Source organism: Bidens hawaiensis, unplaced genomic scaffold (assembly GCF_021521415.1).
Source record: "Bidens hawaiensis isolate Kalapana, Puna unplaced genomic scaffold, B.hawaiensis_p1.1 tig00002123_1, whole genome shotgun sequence".
Taxonomy (NCBI): Eukaryota; Viridiplantae; Streptophyta; class Magnoliopsida; order Asterales; family Asteraceae; genus Bidens; species Bidens hawaiensis.
Genome location: NW_027491112.1, coordinates 2689136 through 2705194, shown reverse-complemented (window position 1 = coordinate 2705194; position 16059 = coordinate 2689136). Strand labels below are relative to the sequence as shown.

Below are 16059 nucleotides of genomic sequence, written 5' to 3'. Positions count from 1 at the left end.
GTATGTAATAAAATCTATCTCGAAGTACGTGCACAACACGACGACCACCACATGTCACCTCATTTTGCGTGCCGAGTATCGTAGTGCGTACCAAGCTCTGAGGTTCCGACAGTCTAAGCTTTAGAACGCGATAGAGAGTGGAAGTACTGCTTAATCAATCTTAGTAATAGAACTTCGAATACCCACATAAGGTAGGGGTTCTGCTTAAGTCATTATTTTATTATTATAATATATGGCTTAGACCATAGTCAGGGGTATAGCCCAAACCTTGATCATAATTATGTTTACATAAGCTTTAAACATACAAAGGATGTTAGTAATGTTTCTTTACAATTAAGAAACACATAATTTTTCATTCATAAGAATATAGTTAGAATATAATTTCTTCATGATTAAGAAACGTAGCATTTCATATACAAGGAATATAGCTAAAACATTGTTTCTTCATAATTAATAAACATTAGATTTTTATATTCAAAGCTAGCAGTCAATGAATGTTTCTTCTTGAAGAAGAAACAGATTATAGATGTTTCTTCATGAAGAAGAAACTTAGTATATGATTTGTAAATAAACAAAAAGACTACAAGTCTAAATATTTTATTCAAACAAATGATCAATCAAGGTTTAAAGCTATTTAAACCAGACTAAAGGTCTATAGCCGAATCAAAAGACAATCCGGATATTTATATACCTAATTTATTATAGGTCAATCAATCAGTCAATCAATCATTCATTCACAATCAAGGTTTCAAACGAGATCACCATATCATTCAGAACAGACAATCACAGGTGAATACGTTCAAACCTTTTATAACGTGAATATGTTCAAACCTTTTATAACGTGAATACGTTAACCTTTTCAATCAATCAAAACATATTTATACTCGATAAGATGAACGGGTGTTTATCATAAGAGTCAGTCAATGATTTCATGAGATTACATTGATCTCTAAAACATTATAATACAATATAGACAATAAAAGCAACTCAGACCGAGTACACATGTGTCTGGATCCAAACATAACTGTTCAGCCCATAAATCAATGGCCGGTGTGGCCGCGGGCTAACGGTCATAACTAGTTCTCCTTGCAAGGGCTATACACATATAGCTCGGGGGAACAATTGTGTGTGTGTAGGGGAGTGGTACAAATCCCAGATGTGGACATGCATCTGCTGAGTGTATAGAAAACTATAATTGTATTGTAATCGTCATTCAAATATTTTATAGAGTCATACGTGTTCACCAGCATATAGCTGACGTATTTTTCCCCACATTTCAGTGAAACATATTAGCACAGGTAGCAAGGGATATAATCATTCATGAAGATAGACACTCGCAAGGTAGTGATGGCTCAGTTTTAAATTATTATAATATTATAAACAAGATTAAACATGATTTATAAATCAAACACTCGGGTATTTATTATCCGAGAAGCTTTCAAATAAATTAATATTTTATTATAACCAAAGTCTTCCGCTAAAATAAACCGCAACTCTGATATATTTACAAAACAGGTACCAACTTGTGGTCACACGCCTAGGCCCTAAACCGGGGCGTGACATGCAGTACCACAGACGATCATCCCTGCCCATGCCGCAGTGAACCCGCGAAAGAGGGGAAGGAACGATTTCGAGGCCTCTGGTTTGGCCCCGACTGCACCGGTTATTGTAACACTTACTACATCACTTGCTGCTAATGCCGTACCCGTTCCACCACAACCGGTTAACCAGGGCTTGTCCTTGGTAGACCTAGTGTTCTCTTTAGCAGAGAGAGTGGCCGTCGGCGAGGTCATCATAGGAGACCTCCAAAACTGTCTCACAAACGTGGAAGTTCGAGAGATCGGTAATTACCTTGCATTTATGATGCTGGAGCACAGAGTAGGTGCAATGAAGCATCTCATGGGCCAATTCTGGCAGTTGGAGGATAGGGTGGAAATCCTTGAGGAAGTTGTGCACTATGTCATGGTGTACTTTGGTTTCTTACCTTAGATATCTTGTCTGTTTAGGCACTTTAGGCCTAGTATGATGTAATTTGGATTAGTATTTTTCTTTTTGGGTTGAAAAACATAACTTATTAAGTGCTATGAATAGTGCACGAATTTTGGTTGTAATTTTTGGGAGCTTTTCACCTTAAAATATTATTATTAATGTTATGGTTATGTTGTAAGTTTTCTTGTTATTACGTGATTATGAGATAATAATCTAACCCTTATGATATCATTGTTGGTATAAAATAAAAGAAAAATGCACCTAAGACAAGGAGAGACGCTGCAAGCCGAAGATCCAGATTACCATCTGTCGGGGTATGGTACTAAGAACCCTAATTTATTATGTTTTGGGCTTATTTTTTTATATGGGCTAATACATTTGTTATTGGGCTGAGGGGGTTTTGTGGAGGTAACCCTAACTGGGCTAGGCCCATTAGGGTACCATGATGGTGGCCATGAGGCTCCCTATATAAGGAGGTCTCCACCTCCTTATCAAGGGTTGGCAAATAGCTCAATAAGAGCCACCACCATATTTTTGTGTCTGTGAACAAGAGATCCTCTGGATTTCTTAGCGGTCACCTCCACACCCCCAAAAGTCACTGCAGATCACAGCAGCGGTCGGAGCAGAAGCAAGCAAGTCGTGGTTCGTTCATCTCGAAAATCCGTGGAAACATCGTCATGGATCAGGTCAGATTCATTTCACGTTTCTACATTTGGCGCCAAATGTAGAAACGTGAAATGAATCTGACCTGATCCATGACGATGTTTCCACGGATTTTCGAGATGAACGAACCACGACTTGCTTGCTTCTGCTCCGACCGCTGCTGTGATCTGCAGTGACTTTTGGGGGTGTGGAGGTGACCGCTAAGAAATCCAGAGGATCTCTTGTTCACTGACACAAAAATATGGTGGTGGCTCTTATTGAGCTATTTGCCAACCCTTGATAAGGAGGTGGAGACCTTCTTATATAGGGAGCCTCATGGCCACCATCATGGTACCCTAATGGGCCTAGCCCAGTTAGGGTTACCTCCACAAAACCCCCTCAGCCCAATAACAAATGTATTAGCCCATATAATAAAATAAGCCCAAAACATAATAAATTAGGGTTCTTAGTACCATACCCCGACAGGTAGGGTATGTATCGTCTATTATGTTCTGACAGACCAGAGCCTCTATATATATGCAGCTGGTCAAATAAAAAGACCGATTTCATGTCTAGCCCACTATTCGTCTTGTAACTATTTATATTCTAAGCTTGTCTATCTATGAGATTTCGTGTACGGTGTGCCTCAAACTAGTTTTATAAAACGGGTCTTTATATGAAGTTTTTTCTCCAAAGGTCGACGATAATTGTGATAATATTCAAGACAAAGTTATTGTAGCGATAAAATATCTAATAAAGTAAAGAAAATAAGCAAAACAAGGTTAAATGAATCAAGATTGCCAATGTTCGAACTTTTCAATTAGTTCTCAAACACATACAAGCTAAAAAAGAAAACGATATTGGTACTGGACTTAACACGTACGGGTTGAAAAAATATATTTTAGGCTAAACAAAATGGGTATTGGACTATCGGCCCCGGTTACTCTTTAAGCGGTGCACGATTTGTTAATGTTATAATGCGTATATATAAACATGCATACACACGCATATAATTTGAAATCTTTTTGCCCCCGCAATAGCAGGCTCTAAGCAACGTGCGGGCCCGCATTGCCTCTGGGCCTACCCTGTTTTAAAAGAAGCAACTTTGGATATAACTTGAAACATAACTAAAAAACAATAGGCTTTGAGATATCATACTCAACCCGATTAACAAATGAGTCGTTTTTGGATTTACCAGTTTAATAAATGAGGCATTCTAATGGTAAGGTTTTTTTTCTTTTATCTATTTAAGAGGCGAGTATTCAAATCCAACTATGTATAAGTATAAAATGGTTAATAGAACTATAGAAGTAGACTATGAATGGTTCTATAAAAATAATTTGCCCTTACCATAAAATTTTTTAAAAATCTACTTTCAAAATAAATAAATAAAATAAACTGAAAAAAGGAGAAGCATGTTTTGGGAAGACACTGCCCCCAAGAGGAGAGTGGTATGGGAAAGCCCAAAAGAAGCCATTTTAGATCTCATGTCATGCCCCCTTTTTTCTTCCTTTCACTTCTTTTATATTGGGTCTAGTGCTTGCAAAAATATGATCCACTCGGACCTCCATTTTCAAGTGAATAATATTATTTTAGGATGAGTAGATATGAACATATAACTATGAAAAATGGTTTTTCTTTCTTCTTCTTTCTTTTTCTATAAATCGAGAAGTCATTAAACTAAGATCCATTCATTCTATAAATTTGGTTACACCACTTGCTATGTGACACGGTGGTGGTTGATGGCGGACGCCCTTGAGCGCTGAACACTACCAAGGGCGCCCTTAGTGGTGGGGCGCTGTTGCTGCTGGTCGTTGGAACGCCGGGCGCGGAAGAAAGGAAAATGTGGGGTATTTTGGTGGGCCCTCTCCCTCTATCTTTCACACACGCATACATACATATGTGTGTGTATACACACACACACACACACATATATATAATGGGCACCCTTAGGGCATTAAACCATAGCGGGACATTATTAATTGGGGTTTCGATGCCCCTGGTGCTTACGTGACACTGTGGAGGGGTTCGATGCCCCCCTCCCCACCATAGATGATGGTCTTATTGACAAGGGCGTCTCATTTTACTTAGTTTAATGACTTTAACCTAAATCCTAAGACTGGTTCCAACACAAGGTTGAACCTTGCACTTAACTAAGTTGGTAAATGCATGCCCCACATACATCATTGATCCGACTCCAACACAAGGTTTGCTAGAAGAGTAGAAAGTAATGGTAGAACTAGGGTTGTTCACGAACTGAGTCGAATCGAACGCAAGCTTGCTCATACCTGGTTTGGTTTGAAAATGAGTCGAACCGAGCAAACGAGCGATATTTTTATGCTTGAACTTGGTTTGATTTGAAACATAGCGGCTTTGTTCAGCTTGATTTTATACAAAGTTTTTAGTTTTAGATTTATAAAACTTCAAAATATCATTAATTCAAGACTTTTAACTCTAAAATGTCTAAATTTTCAAGTTTAAAATATCTAAAACTCAAAGTTAACAAACACATATATAAAATGAGCGACTAGGGTTTAAATTTAAATTTTGAAGTCAACATCAAAGAGAAAAATCAAAAAAATTTAAAAAAATAATATACTTTTATATATATATATATACACATAAAATTTATATATAAAACTAATAAATAAAAAACAATTCGAGCAAAACGAACCAGACCAAACCGAGCAAGGCTTTGCTCGTGCTTGGCTTGGTTTTAAACCGAACCGAGCCGAAATCGAACGAGCATTTTTCGAGCGAGCGACGAACGAGCAACGAACAGTTTGGACGACCCTAAGTAGAAGGGCTAAAAATACTTTCATCAACACACGCGAAATGGACCAGGAAAAATGAAGCGGCCATGAAGCTTTGTGTAAGCAGATCCGAGATAAATATAACATTTAGGTTTCTGTTTAAAATTATATAGTATAGAGTATTATTGGTTTTTCTTATTTAAGTTTTATCTATGTAATTATGTTTTAAGTTGATTCAAGCTTATTTATATATCATTTTATTTAATTTAATAATTTTAAAAGTACGACGACTAGTTTTTTAAGAACTTTCCAACGACTATTTTTTTTAGAAATAGTGCTACAATAAACTTTAATTAAATTTTACTTAGTATTTTTTAAATTATTTTTTGAATAAAAAGAAAATATTTATTAAATAAAAATATAAAGTATAATGATGATATGGAAATAAAAAGGTTACGTATGAGAAGAATGAACTTTGTAGTTTTAAGGGTAAAATATGCATGTGTGAATATGTGAAAATTTGATGTGACATGCTAACTAGAGCTACGTAATAAAGTGCACATGTCAGCATTGCGTGATAGTTTAATGCTTTGTAGCTCTCATATTTCCTTTTGACAGAGAATAGTAGATTATTTATGGAGCGCTAAAGTGGGGGCGCCAACCCCACGTGGACATAGCTACTACCACCAAGCACCATAACACGTGAAAGGTGAAAGGCCGTTACTGGTTCACGGGCGTTAATGTCACAATCCATGATTTTTTAAATTATATATTATTAAACCAATAACACTTTGTGTTCTTACTCCACCTGATAATTATTTTGCTCCATTCACTCACACATCACATAACACTCTTTAGTGAGTGTGAAAAATGAAAGCCTCTTTTACATCACTCAATTTACTATTTTACATTGCCCATTTTACCTTCTCATAACACGGATCCTAGTTAAAAATAGACATAGTATAATTATGAGTTAAAATGAAGTGTAAACTCACGCCGCCTCGATCCTTCATTGTCACATGTTACCTCCATTATCATTACATATAGGTCGCAACCTTCAACACCACTGCAGTCTCCTACCGATTATTGTCACCACCATCACATTCATCCTGACCACCTGCGGCAATACAACTGCCATACCAACCTCCCGTCGTCCCTACTACTTCCACCACCATGCATGTCCACCCAAACCACCTAACGCTATAAAAAGAATATTGCAAGTCCGCTTAAGATGTTCTTTAAAGAACTTAAATTAGCAAAACTTTAAGGTTGATCTTTCACATTGTTTTACCTAATATCGTAGTTTTAAACACTTAATATGTGTAGTCAACAACAAAAAATATCATACAACACCAAATAGATGCCAAAAAATCATTTTTTAACACATGTGGAATAACCCATTACATGTGTTTGAGTTATATAATACCTAAAAAAAGGATTTTCCAAGCGTTATCTTTTTAATTTGAAAAGATAATATAACACCTAAAATATTAGTTTGCTATAATATGATGTTCATTATATAATACCAAATGCAATGTGGTCCATGGTGTCGTTACTGGTTACGTGGAGCATAGGGTTACAGGGAGATATGAAGCATAACACGGTTTCATGGACCATCACAAATCACAAAACAAAAAAATATAAAAAGAGACAAGAGTGGAGAGACATGGATCCCTTAGTTAGTTTCCCGGTTTTGGATGCAAATAAATAATTGAACCTTTAAAAAGGAAAATAAAAAACATGACAAATCGTTTAGACTAACTTTGTTTACATTCTATCACTCTTTTTGTTTTGTTTGTTTTTAATTCTGATCATATACTACACACACTCATCTAGATGAAGTTCGATGCACTGTGGGCTCAGTGGCGGCCCAAGGATTTCGGAGGCCTTAAGCTAACTAAACAGTTGGGGGCCTTTTCAAAAATCTTCTGGTTTAAACCCTCCTCCTTTACCTAGGCTTGGGACCAACAAGAATAAACTAAAAAGTTTATAGTTGAAGGAGTTGTTTTTTTTATGTTATACTTTTTGCCCGATGCCAAAAAAAAAAAAACATTTGCATGAAATTTACTTTTCATAGCTTTATATTATGAAAATTGTTTAATGAAAACATAACTAATTGCTAGTTTACTACTAGCAAAATCTTCTCAATCGACAAAAGAGCCAAATCATTTAAGCATTTGGAAGTTCATCATTGGTAGGTTTATATTTATAGGCTATTCGTCATTTGTAGATTCATTGTTTAAAGAATTATTGCCATTTGTAGGTTCACTAAGTGTAGTTATTGTGGTTGTGAAACTTTTAAAAAACTCTCTTTTTTATGATTCAATTAATGTTTCCCTTTATATTTTTTATTTTATTTATTTATTTATATGCATAACTAACTCGTAGGTTCAGTGTCGATGTGACATTGAAATAAGTAGCAAATAACAATGCAATGTGATAGCAGATAACCTCCATATTCAAGTAACAAAATATAATAACAGATTGACATATTCTTAAAAATATCAAAAGTTGGGCAAAGTTTATAGCGTGAAAGCAACCTTAAATTGGGCAAGAATAAATGATTAATCATTATAAACACATAAAGTGTAAACTAACCTCAATTGAACAGAGGTGTCACAATTAGCGCACATGAGTCTCAGTTAAATTGATTGGCTGTGTGAAATAGATAGACACACTCACCCGCTCATGGCACATGTAGTCACCCTCAACCTGCAAATCGAAAGAAATAGAGAGACTTAAGACTTATAGAATACGTGAACATGACAGAAATAAATGAATTGAATTCTAGAGTCTAGCCAAGAATGGTGATTATTGACTCCGCATTCCATTCCATCAATTTTGTTAATTCACGTGCATGGGGTTTTCCAAGATTGTCGCTTCAGTTATCTTCCTTCCATGCCTCTATTCTTATTCCCCGCTTCACTTCAGCAGACAAAAGTAAATAAACCTAATATTTATTATTTTTTTTTAATTGGAGGCCTTCATATTTTTGGAGCCTAAAGCCATAGCTTGGCCCAACATAGCTGTTAGGCCGACCCTGTGTGGGCGATGTCCAAATGTGAAGTTTACAAAGTTCGAAAATGCAGACCAAGCAACAGACCAATATGGTGGGGCCCTCTCTCATATACATACCCCCCCTCCCCAACATACATAACTATATATTATATTATTATAATTTATTAATAACGTCTATGCTTTTGAACATATTTGTTGTTGTATAAGAAAATTGAATATAATGTGAATTAGTTTCCTGGTTGGATGCTAATAAATAAATTATTTTTTCTTTTGGGATGTTATATTCAAACACCGACCTTATTATCTAGACACAAGTATGTCAAGGCTTATGCGACCCGTATATCCTATACAAGGCGTATATGTACTAAGGTTTCAGACCTACATTGTTACCAACGCCTATGCCTATACAATGTGAATAGGCCACGCTCTCTCGTATAGAGTCTTAGGCCTACACGACCGGTATAGATAATTTGTATGAATGTCTATATCACTTATATTTTCTTCTTTTACTAGCAAAGTCGGGCTTTCAAAACCAACAACAATACAATTTGTTACAATTCAGTAAGGAGCTGACAATAAACTTGGAATGACAAGCTTTTCTAGATTTCTAATGAATTAATGATAACCAAATGCAAGTCAGCCTATCGACAAACCCAATGCATATTTGTATAAGTGTCTACATAACTTATGGCCTACAAGGCACATATTTTACTAGTTAATGTCTCCCGATACACCCTACCATCTATACGACCTATATAGACATAACTGAGTCGTATAGATGACATATGGTGTCCCGAAGAAAGATTCCGGTGTTTGAATATCGCATGCTTCTTTTTTTTTCCTATTTGAAGAGGTAGGTCCCAGCAAAGCCCAGTTGGACCCGCAAGACTCACCTTGAAGAGGGACGTCTGCGCAGAAACCAACTGGATCCGCAGGACCAACCATGCTCAGAGACGTGACGTCCTTACACGCAGTACGCAAGCTGTTCCCGCAGGAAATGCCTCCCAATGGTGAAGGACTCTGCCTGTTCCCGCAGCTGCGGATACAAGCCATCAGGGAAGGCCACCCGCGCAGCAAGGCTACACGCACAAGGCACTTAGCTCTCAATCACTCTGTCACCTGAAGGAATGAGCAAAGCCGGGAACAATCCCGCACAAGGGCGGGAGGGGGAATACTCCCGCCCAAATAAGCCAGTCCGTACGATACGGGAAGATCTTCTGTACTGTACCTGACGAGGTATGGGCAAAAGATCTGACTAAAGATACGACAACTTATTGACAACAGTATGGCGAGCAGCATGCTCCTGTACTATATGTCACTATTAGCCGCTGCCTACTCACCAACTCCTGTCATACCACGTGCATAGCCGGCAGTTGGTGGAAAAGGAATAGTACACAGTAGGCCTGGTCACTATCAGCCACTGCCTACCCATCAACTACCAGCAGAGCACGTGCATAGGCCACAGTTGGTAGAACAGGAATACTATTCAGCAGGCCACACCTCCTTGGAAACCTACCTTCGGCTATAAATACCACAAATGGTATGACCATCTCATCTTATCACATTACTATCATATTATCATCATATTATACCTGATATCTGCTCTAGCAATCTCTTAATATACATTTATATTTAAAGAGCAATCTAGTCTGATTCTCACGCCGGAGGGTGGTCTCAAGGAGGAACCCCCCCCCCCCTTCTCAGTGACAAGCTCACGGTGTCTGTTTTGCAGGTTATTAGAAGAACCATCTTTACCGGGTCTAACCCCTCGTGGGAAACATCTATCTAACCCCCAAGTTATCCGTAATCTGCCCGGGGTCCGGTTAGTGTTTCTTCACTATTCTACTCTTAAAAGTATGTAAAATAATTGAGACTTAGAGACTAACTTTGTTCTCAATCTATCACTCTTTTCTATCTACCCTTTAAAACACTTTGGACCCCACCAAATTAAACCCATCCCACCATTTGCTTTTAACTCTGGTTATAAATCATCACTCACTAGTCACAACCAAAGGAGGCTGACCTGACTGAACTCACCACTCAGCCCATTCTCCATCTCTAAAACACACTCTCATATTTACCATTTTACCCTTCTTCTCCACACTAATGGGGCACAAAAGAACCTGCATTGTAGTGTTGTACACTCTGCTAGTACAAGTGTACGTTGCTCAAGAAGCTTGTGCATCAATGGTGTTCCAGAATGTAACAACACTTCCTGGCCAACACCCTTCACCTCACATTGTTGTTGAAGATCTTCAAAGGTACAACTGTTTCTTCACAATGTACCTTGTTTTGACAATATTTTGTTAGTTGTTGAGGTCCTTATTTTCACAAAAATCCAAAATGTGTTTTGTTGTTATGTTTCATTTTTTTATTCTTTTTCCAAAAGTTCAAAGTTTTTACCACTATATAGTATATCCTCTTTTCTCTTTAATAATAATAATAATAATAATAATAATAATAATAATTAATACATACATACATACAAAATTAAGAGAAAATGTACTAAAAGTTCTTTTAAAAAGCCACTAAAATTTATTTATTTTATAATGTTTTTCTCTTATACAATGTAGTGATATTTTAGTTGTTTTCTTTGCTTTTTTTTTTCTTTTGTATTATGCAAAAAGTATGGATATAGATAAAAGCTTTGTGTGATTTAACGAAAAAGAGAGACACTAAGGTTTTTGTTTTTTGTTTGTAAATATATACATTATTACATAAATAAACAGACATTTATGTATTCAAGTATTGAGGATAAGTATGTTGTTAAAAAGAAAAGATATTAATAATCAGTTAAAGTGGTTAGTGTAATTAAAAGAATCGACAAACATGTAGACAAAAATAAGTAGTATTTTAAAGAGGATTAATGGATGTTTTTCCTTTAAGTTTACTTGAGCCCAGTGTTAATATAATAATATAAAGAATTAATAATATAATAATTGGTCTACTTTTGACTTTCCTTTGTTCAATATATCATGGCATTGGTCCCCCAGTTACTCTATTCTGGATATACGTGCTTCTTTGCTTTCTAATTTCTATTATTATTATTATTATTATTATTATTATTATTATTATTATTATTTATTTTGTTTTTTCTCTTTATTTTACTTTCTATTTATCTAAACAGGTTCATATGTGAAAACTCGTTGTCACATGTTGGGCTATAAACTATAACATTTAAACAAAGATTTTTTATCATCTTATATGTTTCATATTACAATATTAAAAATTTGTAACGGTCACTAGAAAATCAAATGGGACCATGAAGCTAAAAATATTATATTTTCTTGAGTAGTTATATTCAAACACCATAATCGTTAACAAGTGTATACGGCTCGTATATACGGGTTGTATAGCCTATGTATATTTAACAAATGTGACGAGACTTTATGACAAGTATTTTAGTCTATATAACCTGTATAGATTGAGACACACTCCGACACATTATGACATCAACTCGTATAGAAGCATCTGGTGTTTGAATAACCTATGCCTTTTTCTTGTGACAGGAGGGTAAATATGTCAATTACGAGACGAGAAATGCTATCCTACGCCGCGGATGACTCGTCAACTTCATGTTTGACTGGCAACCCAATTGATGACTGCTGGCGTTGTGATCCCAACTGGCATCTCAACCGCCAGCGTCTCGCCGATTGCGGCATTGGCTTCGGCCAGTACGCACTCGGCGGGAAAGGGGGCCGGTACTACGTTGTTACTGACTCCTCAGATAACGACGCAGTCAACCCCAAACCAGGCACCCTTCGGTACGCGGTCATCCAAACCGAACCACTCTGGATAGTCTTCCCAACCAACATGCATATCCAACTCTCAGAAGAACTCATTTTCAACAGCTTTAAAACCCTAGACGGCCGCGGCGCCAACGTGCACATAACCGGAGGCGGGTGCATTACCATACAATACATTACCAATGTCATTATTCATAATATTCACATTCACCATTGCTACCAATCCGGTAACATGAATATTCGGTCTAGTCCAACACATTATGGATACCGAACAAAATCCGATGGAGATGGGATATCCGTGTTCGGTTCACGTGACATTTGGATCGATCATTGCTCGTTGTCACATTGTAAAGACGGGTTGATCGACGTGATCATGGGGTCTACTGGGATTACTATTTCGAATAACTTATTTTCGCATCATGACGAGGTGATGTTGCTTGGTCATAGTGATAATTACTTGCCGGATTCGGGTATGCAAGTGACTATTGCTTTTAACCATTTTGGTGAAAAGTTGGTGCAACGGATGCCTAGGTGCCGGAGAGGGTATATACATGTTGTGAATAATGTGTATTCGAGGTGGGAGATGTATGCGATTGGCGGGAGTGGGAATCCGACCATTAATAGTCAGGGGAACCGGTATACTGCTCCCGCGAATCCTAATGCGAAAGAGGTAAGATTTTGTTTAAGTTTTAATGAAATTTTGCTTGAAGTTTGATGATTTTGAGTCGGTTTTGGGTTAAAACCAACCAATACCAAAACTTTGGCTTTTGAATTGTTTGAAACCGTTCGTTTTGAGTTTCCGGTTTTGGTTTGATTAATTTCACTTTTTTTCACTTGTCGTTTGAGGTTTAAGTTTTTGGACTGAAAAAAAAAATAGACCCAAAATAATAGATTTGGCCTTAAATCATTTTGTTGATTATTATACATTTGGGTTAAAATATTTGAGTTACATATTTATTAAATTTTTTATAAATTACTTAAAATAAAAAATAGAATATAAAAACCTATAAATTCGGGTCGGTTAAAATTTTCTGTTTTTATAACATGCAAAATCAAAACTGAACCGTAAGTTTGCTTTTTTATATAACGTAAAGCCAAACTGTCAGTTTTTGTTTCAGTTTGTTCTTTTCGGTTGTGAATCGGTTTTTTCGATTTCATACTCACTCCTAATTTTGAGATCGAAAATTTGGTGAAAAGGTTACAAAGAGAGTGGAGACAGCGGAGAATCATTGGAAGGGTTGGAATTGGAGGAGTGAAGGGGATATTCTAGTGAATGGAGCTTTCTTTGTGGTGTCCGGCGAAGGGTTAGAGCTTAAATACGAGAAAGCCTATAGTGTTGAGCCTAAGTCTGCGGCATTGATCGACCAACTCACCATGAATGCCGGCGTGCTTGGTAGCAGGTTAATCCTTTTTCCTAAAAATAACTTCGTTTGCCCCTAATAAACAAGTGATTTATAATGAAATCTAAGTAGTAAAAGTTAGAAATGTTATTGGTGATATTGACGGTATAGCTTATTATTGGTATGTAAAAAAAATGTATTGTAAGTCAAGAAAATAATTATCTAAGTATATTTATAGTATAATACCATTTTATAGCTATAAACGTTAAAAAAAGACAGAATTACAAATTTTGTCCTTTAAAATAAGACGAATTACGGTTCGTGTCCTTTTTTTAGTTTCCTTGCAGGCGGTGTACTTTAAACTTTTTTTTTCTACAAGTTTTGTCCTTTACGCTAACTGGGTTAGAAAAAGTCAGTTAAATCCCTCACGTGAGGTGCATGTGAGGGCATATTGGTCTTTTTGCCTACCCTGCAACTTCTTCTTCTTCTTCATTTTGCAGATCTTAATTAGAAAAAGTCAGTTAAATCTCCGTCACTGCTTCTGTTTCTGTATCTATTAACACACACACTTTGGATTCATCAATTAACAATCTAGGGTTTCACCAATGGATCCCACCATCCCAATTTCATCACCATACCTCCCACTCTTCTTCTCCATCTTCTTAACCATCTACTCCTCCGCCCACTTCCTCCTCTTCCGCCACTGGACCACCACCCTCCGCCCAATCGCCGCCAGCTGCCTCATCTCACTTCTCTCTCTATGTTCTACCACACCATCACCATAACCACTCCTCAAACACCATCACCACCGCCACCATAGCTCCGCCACCAGCCACCGCTCCATCTCCGATTCCCTCTGTCTTCGAGTTGGAAACCCGTTCACGCGTATATTCTCCCTATATAATCTCAACCCCACCTTATTCTTCCCTCATGTACGCTCCAAAACCCTAATTTCGATCTTACCAATTCCCAAAATTGAACCCACTTTCCTTCAATTCAACACCTCAATTGCAAAACCCACTTCTCAATTTCACCAACAATGGAAGATCAGTTGCTGCCGTCAATTTATGCTGTCGTTTGCTGGGCCGTTATCTAACCCAGATCCGAATACGATTCGGGTGGAGACGTGGGGGTTGGCGGAAGACTTGGCCCGGGAGGTGTTGAATTGTATATACCTGACTTTGGATTCCGAAGAGAAGAGGAAAGATGTGATTGAATATGTGCATAAGCTTATCAGATTCAATCTCAGATTGGAGGTTATAACTGTCATTTTTCACAATTTCTGGTTTTCTTGGCTATAGGGTTTTGTTAAATTTAGGGCAAAATAGTCATTTCATATTCATGTGGTTCTTGTTTGATGATATGCATAAGTTATGAAGGTCTCGCCGGAATATTCCGGTAACAAGTACTTTCCTTAACAAGTACTTAATCACCGGCGCCGACGGGTTTGTTGGGTCACACATGGCGCTTGCGTAGAAGAAACGAGGTGACGGTGTTGTCGGAATTGATCACTTTAATGATTATTATGACCAGATCTGAAATGGTCTCGCCGGAATATGCAGGAATCTAGGGGGGTGTTTATTGTTGAAGCGGATATTAATGAAGAGAGAAAGAGAGACAAAAATGGTGGTGGCTTAGAGAGAGAGAAAGAAGAGAGAAAGGAGGAGAAGGTGTTATCAATTTGCAAGTACAGACGAAAAGACAAAACTACCCTCACATGCTTCTCACGTGATGGGATTTAACAGAGTTTTTCTAACCCAGTTATCGTAAAGGACATAACGTGTAGGAAAAAAATATTTAAAGGATACCGCCTGCAAAGAAACTAAGAAAAGGACACAAACCGTAATTTGGCTTTTTTTAAATGACAAAATTTGTAATTCAATCTAGAAAATAAAGTAGATATACACATAAATACAAAAATATATACAAATAGTTTCAAGTATTTACAAGTGGATTATACAAAATGATTTTAGCTATGTAATAGACATCCCTTTACATTTTCTCTCATGCACATACTTTTTGACTTTCTTCTTGTCTTTGTTTGGACCTCAATGGTCCTATCTTCATTTTTGCTTACTTTTCTTTTCTGTAAAAATAATATTATAATAAACCAATCATGAAAATTTTGAAAATTTACCCTAAAGTGCCAATTAGTCCATTACATTCCCACCATTCATGGTTAATTTGTATAGTTCCTTTTAGTTACTATATTGTATGTTATATGTAATACTAAAATTTGGATTTTGATGATTAGCAGGAGTAATAAGCTTGGAAAATGGACAGATGCTGATGGTAATGTTGAAGGAGGTGTGGATGATAGCGAAAACGACTATGGTGAAGATAGTGATGGGTCGTCTAGGCCGAATTCTATGGCTTTGACGTCGTCCTTTTTATTTGTGTTGCTATCGTTCTTGTTGTGCTCTTCGGGCGATCAAATTGTGTTATTGTGACGAAAAAGCATTTGGAAAAAAGTTTTCCAGATTGATATTGAATTAACAAGGGATTCTGGTTTATGTTTCTCTTTGGATATCTGTTTTTTCAAGTTGGTTAACTTCACCAAGATGAATTTAG

General features: G+C 36.9%; 1 protein-coding gene across 1 annotated transcript; it reads left to right on the top strand.

The window, feature by feature from the left end:
- The first annotated feature begins 10414 nt into the window (after window positions 1-10414).
- On the top strand, window positions 10415-16006 carry LOC143607335 (putative pectate lyase 12). Its single transcript, XM_077082817.1, has 4 exons — window positions 10415-10663; window positions 11912-12818; window positions 13346-13548; window positions 15746-16006. Exons 1-4 carry the CDS (start codon window positions 10509-10511, stop codon window positions 15936-15938), a joined length of 1458 nt encoding a protein of 485 aa, XP_076938932.1. The 5' UTR covers window positions 10415-10508; the 3' UTR covers window positions 15939-16006.
- Window positions 16007-16059: the final 53 nt, after the last annotated feature.